The sequence below is a fragment of the Pomacea canaliculata genome, linkage group LG1, assembly GCF_003073045.1.
Source record: "Pomacea canaliculata isolate SZHN2017 linkage group LG1, ASM307304v1, whole genome shotgun sequence".
Taxonomy (NCBI): domain Eukaryota; kingdom Metazoa; phylum Mollusca; class Gastropoda; order Architaenioglossa; family Ampullariidae; genus Pomacea; species Pomacea canaliculata.
The window spans coordinates 27,169,231-27,180,469 of record NC_037590.1 but is presented as its reverse complement, the minus strand read 5'-3'; the positions used below and the strand labels follow the sequence as shown (position 1 = coordinate 27,180,469).

Sequence of the window (11,239 nt, the reverse complement as noted above, 5' to 3'; positions counted from 1 at the left end):
AATAAGAAACACAATCCTCATCCCCTTCATTAAGTGTCCAGTTTCACCTCCTCTCACTCATTGCTTGCTACCCCAATCTCTCCCTCTCCAGTCACACCTTTTCTTTCTTTCTTCTTAAACATCAAACAAGAACTTTTGCACATTCAAATGCATATTTATTAATTCTTTTCAGAAAATTTTTTGTGTCTGCTGACAGAACATAACTTTAAAAAAATCATTACAGGGTAAGAAGGAACATATCAAAATCACAATCTAAATAACATCACTGATATGGATTACTAAGATTACTATTGGTTAAGTAATCTAAAATCCACAAAGAAGCTCTGGCATCAATATTGCTCTGAATTAGCTTCTGAGCAAGCAAACGGCATTTGCATTCAAATGACAATAACATTTGATTCAATTATACATGTTTGAGTAGCCTGTTAATAAGCAAAAATTATTAACAATATTCTGTCAACAGCAAATATTTTGATCAACATCATACAAAGCATGACATCTCCAGCAAAGAACAAATTCTATATTGTTCACAGTTTCACATCAATTTACCAAGTAACTTATCTGATCAGTTGGATATCGTCATGCTATTATAAATAAAGTGCGAAAGAAAAAGAACTACAGTAAGGTAATTGTGCATTTTATATCTGAGAATAACTTCTATGGTAATGTAAACATATACAGATTGCAAGCATGCATTCTGAAAATAAATGCTGATTTCAAACTAAAAAATTGCACTATAGCTACTCAATAGGCACTATGGATTTATGTAAATTTACAATGCAGCAACAAAGCCGAACTATTTGTCTATGACTGGATTATCATCACCAGGCTTTGTTGCCATCAGTCAATAGGCACTTTAGACTGCAAAATTCCAAACTTTCTGCGAACAAAGCCTATAACTCTCTCAACATGAATTCGTACAGAGGCTATTTTTCTCGAATTTTTCAACTTGTAGTGGGTGAAGTTGCTTTTTCCCATGGGTAAAATCTGGAATTATTAATTTAGCTTGATAAAAAAGAACTTCATCTTCAATGTTGAAACCTCTGTCGGCCATAATTACATCTCCTGGTAACAAGTTGGACAACAAAGAATATTTTCAATGATGTGTTTGTCTGAAGCCCTGCCACCAAATGCATCTGAAATGTAGCTGATTGAACCTTGTGGTGCGATCCCAATCAGATATTTGGCAGAATGATATTTTTATAGTTGGAATAAACTTGGATCTGATTGGTTTGGCCGAGGGTTTCTGTGCTTCAAGTTCAAAACAGTCAACAATAACAGCAACTTTATCTTTAAAGTTTTCTCTAAAGCACATAGGCATAGACAGTTTCAGAGCTTCTCTTGAAGGCCAGTGCAACAAAAAAGACAACCGTGCTACAAGTACATCAAGAGTTCTATGAAAACTCCTTTGCACAGTTGACACGGATACTTTCAGCTGATACCCTATATCCTGGAATTGGTAGTTCAGTCTGATCTTAATTAAAACACAGCAAAAACTCTTGCTCTTTGGACAGTGACTGTGTTTGATTAGACATGTATGGCTCTACCGATCTGAAAATAAGGTCCATTACTGCCAATGAAGGAAGTCCCGTGTAGAATGGAACTTTAGCTTCATCTTCAACATACACCTGTCTTTCATAAATAGAACAATGTTGTCTGTTTTAACGGAATCAAGAAGTCTGGTCTCAGAGTCCTGCATGATAGCATCTATATTTAGTCCAGTCAAATCTGTTTGAGTGTTCTGATTCATTTGAACATGAATCTTCTATGCCACCATATAAACTTTCTTCGCAAGCACTTGAGCAACCAAAATCTGTTTGAGTGTTCTGATCATTTGAACATGAATCTTCTATGTCACCATGTAAACTTTCTTCGCAAGCACTTGAGCAACCAAAAACACTTTCACATATTTTTCTTCCTGGCTTGTTCTCACTGCTGATTGATTTTCGCTTCTTGCTTGCAGTATGTAGAGTAGGTACGGATGCATTACTTCTTTTGCGAGACACAAGCCTTGAATACCTGTTTTTCGAAGTCTCAGCTTCTGAGCAAGTACTTGATCGCTCATGTCCCAAGTGTAGAGTGGGAAGCCACGAAGGTGTTCCGGAAATTCACATATGCTGGCTTTCCTAGACACAAGAATAAAACAACCCATGAATTACATCTTTGTGATATTAACTACAAAAAATAATAATAATCAGCACTGAAACAAAATAAACCAAATACACGTCTAAAAAGAAAAATAATGAAGTAGAAATAACATTTTTTATCCTCTCTCTCTATAGCTATAGTTTATTAGTCGTGGTCATGCATAATGAAAGTCTTGTTTTGATGTTCACTCAAATCACGTGAACTGTCACCAACCTACAATGAAGAGAATATTTATCACAATGTGTACAACATGCAGAACAATGTTAAATACTTTAGCAATTTGGAAAGCGTCTGGTTTCTTACCGCAACAAAGTGTTTCGAACAGATAACTATTTTGTTCCACTTCTCTTCTGTTGTATATCCTCTCGGTAAAGCAGACGACGTCGTTCTTCTGTAAGTTTTCTTGTTTTCGTCGCCTTGGTTCAAAAATTTTGGGTATCTTATGAAAAGATACATCTAGAGGAACATTTCGCTTACTGCAGGGCTTGTTTCCTCATCCTTTTATACCGCAGACGACCATGATAACCGATCAGTTGCCAGCAAGCTTCCGTAACCACTGCTTAGTAGGGAAAGAAAAATGGCCGCTGAAGCAGCTCGCAAAAACTGATGACGTCACGTGAAAACCACCCATTAGCACATGCAGTGTGTACTGTAAAGAAATCTATGCGTGTTTAAGGGCTGCTTCACAGGGGTTTTTTTTTTTCTTTATTTATTTAAGTATCAATAATTTTAGCTGGTACATGCAACTATATCAAGAAATGTGTAGTGCGTTCTGCAGGTCTGGTTTTTAGAAATTTTTATTACCACCGATTTAGAGTGCATCTCGATCTTTGATGCGAAGTAAGATCGATGTAGTACCCATAATCAAGATATGCATTATGTATGGTCCTCTCGAAACTGCTTTAAGGGCTGTTGGGTTTTATATAGTGAGTACGTGTGCCTGGGTTTGATGATGACGATGATGATTGTTATTATTTTAACGGTCCTTTACTTTTCCTGATAAATCATGTATCCATTTCTGCTGGCCAGCTTCTCGGTGAGTCCTAATCCACAATTAGTCCCAGCAAGAATAGTATCAATACCACCATGAACGCATGGGGATATTAGTTCGTGATACCACTGAGCTGAGCCAAGAGACGTAACTCAGATCGCCGAATTGAAGGAATGCAGTTACTTCCCATAATCGCGTCGAAGGTTGCCAGCAATAGATAAGTGTTCGATATCAACAATCTCACTCTCCATTGTGGACTACACGAAGTATGGAACAAGTCAGTAAGATTTTAGTACTCCGGGTAGGATAACAAATAAAACAATTCTGATTCTTTATTCTGTTACGTTAGGGACACTGAAAACTGACGACTTTTTTGCGTCGTTTTCTTCAGATCTTGATTTGGTGGTACAATGATAATTGATCTTCGATCTCGGCACTTGATCAGTTTTGATAATGCTGTTTGCTAATATATAATAACCTAAATTAATAAATGCACCTTAACTTTTCGCGTATTTTCAGCAGTTTATTTACAATTAATGTAAATGCGCATGTTTTGCGAATAAAACTTCTCCTATGTAGCCTTTTACTTCTTATGTCAAGTTAGTCTTGGTCACGGTTATGAGGTAAAATGCTGATCGGCAGGCATTATTCGGTCAACTTGAATTGCCCTTCATGTGCAGAACGTATACTTTGGCCTGCATGCACTTGCGGAAGAATGCTAGTCCTACGCCAGCCAAATCACAGATATTGACCTTCATTCAAGTATATTGCATATACTGTACATTATACAATAATCAGTGAATATGAGACAAATATGCTACTTTTCGTCACTACCCATTAATCCAATAGTGAATGAGAGGTGTAAGTTTTCTTTTATAAATTTAACCTTCAGTTGTGAATACTGCTTTACAGTGATAATAATAGTGAAAACATTGTAAAGCATTTGTAGGATACTTACTTTAGTTCGAAAGGTGGTGAAACCTACTAGAAGATTAGGTAAGACTCCCATGCTCGATGACTGGGTATTGGTGAATGAGAGTAAATTAATTTTAGACTCATTTTGCCTTGTAGTTAAAAGTGATCATGATGTATTATTCCCAGTTGTTTATTTTATTGGGTAATGATAACCAACATATGGCATATGTGTATAATTTAGGTGAAGGTAATTATGATAAATTAAGAGTGCAATTGTGTTTTTCACAAAGAGTTGCTACCAATAGAAACTTACTTCTGGCTATCATTAAATATGCTCTAAATTTGAATAGCTTCAAGAAGTCTCAGTAACATTCCAAAATTTATAGATTGGTTTTACAGCTTTGATGGATGTATGTGATACTCAGACTCAGACAATAATAGGGACATTAAGATGCGACAATAAATGGGTTGCAAGGCCTAGAAAATGATAGCCAGTCTCTGCTACTACTTCTTCATCAAATCACGGCTTATATATTCCAATGCAAATCAGTTCTACAATAAATTTTCATAACATTTATTTGTTAAGTAACTTTAAACAGTTTCTAAAGAAATGTAACTGCTTAGGATGGAATAGAGCTATTAAAAGAAATCTGTCGTTGAAAAAAGATTTTTAAAAATATGTTATTTCTAATCATACATAAAAGGTAGAAAAAAATCTTACATTAAATTACATTCAAGAATATTTACTCAAAAGCTTGGATAAATTTCATGAAGTACAAATCAACTGGTTTTTTTTTTAACAATATTTATAAATTGCACATAAATGAGGATTGTGATTTTCTACTGCGTGATCATAATGGTGTATGTGCCTTTTTCTCAAAACTGACAGAAATATGATTATTATCATTACTGGGGAGATCATTGTACCAAATATAAGACATGACATAATAATAATTATAATCATTTATTTATGATGTTTAATTTAGAATAAATAATTTAGCATACACATATGCACGCATACTTTTTCTCTCTCTTTTTTCTCCACCACTTGCAAGCAGATGCAAAAAAGTCAATCTCATATATTTCTGGTAAAGATGTACTTAAGGCATTTTTTAAATGTGCTACTTGCTTATTACTGTCACTCAGATGAATCATTATTGCTTGTTTTGTTACAGGTGTGTACATTTCCAGAGTTCTTTTTTCTTTATTTCTTTTTACCAGCTAATATAACTTTGTCTGAAGATGGAATTGTGAAAAGAAGGCAGTAAAACAACAAGATGGCATTTCTGACTAGGTGGGTAGCGTCATATGTCAGTTAAAAAATGTTAACAGGATTTTGACTTAGGTTATCAAATTTTAAAAAAATGAATACCATTGTCAGGAGTCTGTTTTGTTATGACAGTTCTTTCTTGCTACATTTATGTCTGTAAAACATATAATTTTCTTTATATTTGCTGCATGTCAAATACTTAGAACATGGGGGTTGTTTTGTTAGTGCAGTTTTATTGAGAATTTTAGAATTTTGAACATTTCTTATTAATATTGGAAAGATCTAAAGTATTATGTAGAAAAACTCGTTGAAATTTTTTTTCATGCTAGAATATGATTTAGATGATTTTGCATATTACTTGTAATATAATACCAGATTTTGTTCTTCATAGCAGTATGGCCAAATATAAAAGAAAACAGCCTTAAACATAGTGTATGGTCAGACAAAAATTAAAAAAGTAAAATGAATAATGATTTATCTGGATACAGTTGTGTTGAAAAGTTAGATATTAGAAACAAAGATCAGAAAAGATGAAATAAGTGAAAGGGAAATAATCATGTGCAATGATGCATTTAAGAAAGTAGTTTGAAACCCTTAAACATTACTTGTCTAGATGACATTAGAAAAATAGTTAAAGGCTACTGCAATACACTGGTCAGTAAACATGAATAAATATGTTGAAATGAACCACTAAGCAGGAATGAGAGTAAGATATAATGCAGAGTCCTTTTTAGAATCATGACTGTAAAGGAAAATATCAGTGGCTGTTTACTGAAAACTGCAGTATGAAATAGAAGGGGCACAGTTTCAAGAGAGCAGTGGTAGTATAGTGGTTAAAACACTCGCTTGTCACCACTGCAGTGAGCAGCTTAGGGTTCAGATCTCATCTTGGGACACTGTATGTGACACCTGTTTGCAGGGCTGGGCATTGGGGGTTTTCTCCGGGTACTTCGGTTTCCTCCCCACTCCCTTGTGAAGCACTTTTCTACTAAATAAATAAACCAACATACCGTTCAAAAGAGCATTTTGCTTTACATTACTTTTCTTTATTGTTGATTCATTATATCTGGTCCTTTTTAGCAACATTTTCTTCTCATTCTTTATCTAAAATTGCCTTTCTCATTAGAAAGAAAAAAAATATGTATTTAACCTTTCGACTGAAATATGAAACTATGTCTGTTTGGGTAGTACTAAAAGCTTGAACTAAATACTCTTGAGACATGAAAAGCTGGTGCAAAGCAATCTTTTTCTTCTGGGAGGAGATCAGTTGCAGAATATGGTTATGTGAGCAGGTATTTTATACATTAAATCTTGTTTATTTTATAGGGAAAGTGTCTTGGTTGATTCTGCTAATCGTGACAACCAGGACCTACTTCTTATGGCACTGACTGGTGCATATGGTAGCTACACGCAAGAAGAGGTGGATAATGCACTTATCCGAGCTGCCATCAATGGAAATAGTCGCTGTGTGTCACTGTTACTGGACTGGAATGCAGACTGTGATGCAGAGGACATGGATGGCGATACCCCTTTGATGCTAGCTGCCTGCAACAACCATGTTGATGTTGTGCAGCTACTCATCAATGCTGGTTGTGGTGTTAACCATGTTAGCGACCGTCATCGTACAGCTTTGCATATGGCAGCTTGGGTTGGCAATGTCAAGGTTTGCCAGATGCTTCTGCATGCAGGGGCAGATCCCACCATTCAAGAAATGTATGGTGACACTGCACTAATGCTTGCTGCACACCGGTCTCCAGATGTCGCTAGTCTTTTGGCAAAACACAAGCAGGCAATCAACATTAGAAATGAAAACGGAGACACTGCACTTAACTGTGCAGCAAAGTCAGGCCATACAGAGAGTGTTCGGGTTTTAGTAGAAGCAGGTGCAGATATCAATGCCAGAAACAGAAATGGAGAAACAGCTCTGATGTATGCCACATATGAAAATCATGTAGAAACAGCCAAACTCTTACTGCAGTTAGGAACAGATCCCAATATTGCCACCAATAGTGGGTTAGTGCCTCTCCACATTGCCTGCCAGAAAAAGATGGAAGAAATGTGTGAAGTACTTCTGCAAGGAGGAGCAGACCCAAATTTTTCCGACAAAAGTGGCCGGCGACCATTAAGTTTTGCAGTCAGCAGTGGAAGAGCAAGAATTGTGCTTCAGCTGATCCAAGCTGGAGCTTGTTCACAATATCAAGGGCCAGCACTTTTCAACAAGCGGACTGTTGTAGTCTCCCCTTTGTACAAAGCATTGCTTGATAAAAGGCTGGATATAGCAGAAATGCTATCAAGGACAGGGAGTAGCACCTCATCTGACCTGTTCCAAATCTACAAATGTGAAGAGCTACAGTCTGAGCTGGAAGATACAACACGTGGCCAAGAGGTGCTAAGCTACATCAAGAGCATTGCATGCTCACCTACAAGCTTGCGACTGACGTGTCTGCAGGTGATACACTCTATGGTTGGCAAACAACAAGGATGGCAAAATAAAATCAGGTCACTTCGTATTCCTAAACCTCTTATAGCATTTCTGTTACATGAGGATCTGATTCATTGTTAGTGTGCTTAATGTGTGCAAGCAAGTGTATTTACATACAAGCATACATACAATGTCTGTCAGTAACACATGCATGTGTATTTCCTTTTACATCATAGCATGTGTCATGTAAGAAACGTATAAGAATGCATGGACACGCATACACGTATATGCACAACAAGTCAAAGCTTTGCATTGATGGGCTGGTCATGTGTATTTGTAAATTATGAAGATGAAATTTCATGGGATTTGTGAAAAAAAATGATCCTGTGATTAATTTGGTACAATACAACTAAAACTGTTGTTGTAATTCTTGTAATATACTAATTTAAGCTATTCAAGTAATATATATATATTTTGGATATGCATACTTAACTGAATCTAGAGTATAATGCAGAAATGAATGTGTGATTTGGTGAAAATATCATACATTGTGGTAGAAATTATTCAATTGTGCCATGCATAGATTTTTATCTCCTACACTGAAAATTCATTGACAATATTCAATTATGTAAACCTAACAATATTTACAGAAATTTAGTAAAATTTTGGAAATTAGATTCTTTGGCTATCTTCAGTGTTAATTATGAGTTGAGCAGACTAATTTTTGTCTATAATATATTAATTTATTGGTAAACTAATTGATCAACAGCTGCAGTTAAGAAATGCTTTTTACATAAAGAAGGTTGATGGATTTTGTAATTGATTGAAAATACTGGACAGTGTTTGGAAATTGTTTTCTTCTTTTTAGAGCATGTAGGCAGTTGGATCAAAGAGGATACCCTTTGGTTGGATATTGATGTAAAAACTTTGAAACCCACCAGTGGCTCAGTTAAAAACTATGTATTTATTGTCATTGCACTATGTGAGGTGCACACAAGTACACAACGCGTACTTAAGATCTTTCACGATAAGCACAGCAATACTGTGAGACATTTCTCTAGTCAGATTTGCCTCATCCTGCTTAAAATTGAGGACTTTTTCTTTTGAGTGATGTTATTCATGTAAGAATTGTGTTTGTAGTGCATTAAAAGTAATATTTTTTGGGGCGAAAGTAAATTTCAGACTGACATAAATCTATGTTTATTTCAGTTATTTTGGATAGCTTTTCGCATTGTTTGAAGTACTGTCTGATATGTACTTACTAGGACTCCATCGCTTTGTTCATTAATATTTTAATCTAAGAGTTTTGTAGGTAAATGGTTTCTGTCCTTTGCATATTCCTTTGTCTGAGAACAGCCGGAGTCTTGATTAGTCACACTGTCAGCAAGTCAGATATTTGTTTTGGCATGTTTTTGAAGAAAGCCCAGACCTCTTGGTATTATTTGAGGTTAATTGGGGAGATACTATATGAGTGAATTGTTTGTAATTACATAAGAAAAACTCAAAAATGATAATTTAGTGATGTTTGACAATTACTTAAAAATCTAAAGGTCACATTTGTGCATTTTGTGTGAGACACAAAATAGGCAGGTCCAATAATGTGACTTTAAATTATCATTCTGCTTCTTTGGCTGGCAACAGCAATGGTGATGGTTCTTTATGTATATGTACAATATAACAGAAACTCAAATCTTAGTAAGAACCCAAATTATCAGATATGTTATATAGATTAAGAAAGTTGGACATCTCAGTTATCCCCGTTAAACTGACTTGATGAGTCCTGTAAAGTGTCCATGGTTAAGGTGATAGTGTTGACATCTGCATTGCCTGAGCCTGAGTAATACCATTGAGTCACACAACACATTGTAATTACCTGACCTTGCATGTGGTTTGCTTATAGTTTTGTAATGTGATATTTGGTTATTATATTGCATGCAATGTGAAGTCTTGTAATCTTATTGCTTGTAATTTGTAACTTGGTTGTTGATGAATAGTCCTGCTATGTTGGTTATTTCTAGTGTGTCAGTTGTGTTCATTTTTCATCTACCAGTCACAATTTCAATCATTGGAAACCATATAGGCAGTGCTTAATCAGTAATTTATTTTTAATGGCTTGTAGAGTTTCATAAGAGGGATTTATGTTGTCAGTTTTCAAGGTTAACCAGTTTTCTTCGCTTGACTTAATTATTCCCTATAATGCTATGTAGAATGCTGTGAAAGTATACAAGTCATGGGTGGATGCACTGAGCACACTTTTTGTGGACTGCTGTAGTATGGTATTGCTACAGTCTTTCAGTGTTTCTTGGGCAAAACAGGCTTAAGTCTTTGGTATATTGGAGTACTTGTCTAGCAAAAAAAGGTGTGATTTTTATTTACAGATGTTTTTATAACCTTTGTTCTCTTGTATCCAATTTCTTTACTGGAGTGTTGTTGATTACTTATCACACATAGCAAGATATGTGCCTGAGTTAAAGTTTAGATGCAGCAATGTGATGTGCATGTATACAAACCTCTCCTGTGATCTGAGCATGCTATACATTTGTTGAGCCACCCATTGGTGAAATAAACAGTTGGTCCCATTGTTTTTAATATTTTTTTACAGTGTGTTTAATGTGAGCCTGATGTGTCTCTGTTAGATAAAATAATCTACATAAAATTTGGACTGACTTGCCAAGATATAATAATTGTTACTGATGCCATGTAAAACTTAAGCAACCAGACTGGTCTGGGAAGCTTTTAAAGGCTAACCTGAGAGCAGAATCGTTTGGATTTAGTTTATTAAACGATGCTAGTTCCCATAACATAGTCCTCTTTTCCATTAAAGAAATTAAATCTATTGAACATCACATTTCTTACATGGGTTTGTAAAGAAATCCTAAGTTTGTCCTCTCCATTAACTTACGCTTGATGCTCATGTGTTGTTCAGCAACGTCATTAGCATTTAGGTCAATGCACAGTTGTCTCCAATAATAAACTAGCCAGGGTACCAGGCTATAGAACCACATTGTGACACTGCTTTATTTGTGAGATAATAATAATTCACTACACATTGCAACAAACTGATGAAAGTTGTATGTTTCCTGCCAGCATCATCCACTTTTCATGTCCAAAAAATCCCCAACACACACATATGTAGAATAGGCACATACACAAATCGCGTACAGTAGAAGCAAACACAACACAAACACCCACATGGGTCAAGCGATTACAACGAATTGAAAAGTGAGCTAGTAATTTCAGTGGAAGAGAAGTGAAGACCACGGACGTGTATAGTTCATGAACTGTTCAGAATAAATCTTAACACAGACTGGTTGAACAGCTGCAGCACTTGATCACATCACATCTATCTCGCTGAGCTGACGCCACGCAATGTCAATTAAATAAACTTGACTCCAGTAAAGTGGTATTAGTGTGCTATGTATATGTGTCCTTTACTGTACATCTTTTACTGCCATCAAAGTGCACTTGTTAATTCAGTTACTAATTTCTATGC

General features: G+C 35.6%; 1 protein-coding gene across 5 annotated transcripts; it reads left to right on the top strand.

The window, feature by feature from the left end:
• The first annotated feature begins 2,897 nt into the window (after positions 1-2,897).
• On the top strand, positions 2,898-10,335 carry LOC112569842 (ankyrin-1-like). Of its 5 annotated transcripts, none has more exons than XM_025247899.1 (3): positions 2,898-3,405; positions 5,276-5,348; positions 6,651-10,335. In XM_025247899.1, exons 2-3 carry the CDS (start codon positions 5,332-5,334, stop codon positions 7,885-7,887), a joined length of 1,254 nt encoding a protein of 417 aa, XP_025103684.1. In that variant the 5' UTR covers positions 2,898-3,405; positions 5,276-5,331; the 3' UTR covers positions 7,888-10,335. The 5 variants fall into 5 exon arrangements, with proteins under 5 accessions (XP_025103684.1, XP_025103668.1, XP_025103676.1 ...); XM_025247883.1 differs by having other exon boundaries at positions 2,899-3,405; positions 5,230-5,348; XM_025247891.1 differs by having other exon boundaries at positions 2,899-3,416.
• Positions 10,336-11,239: the final 904 nt, after the last annotated feature.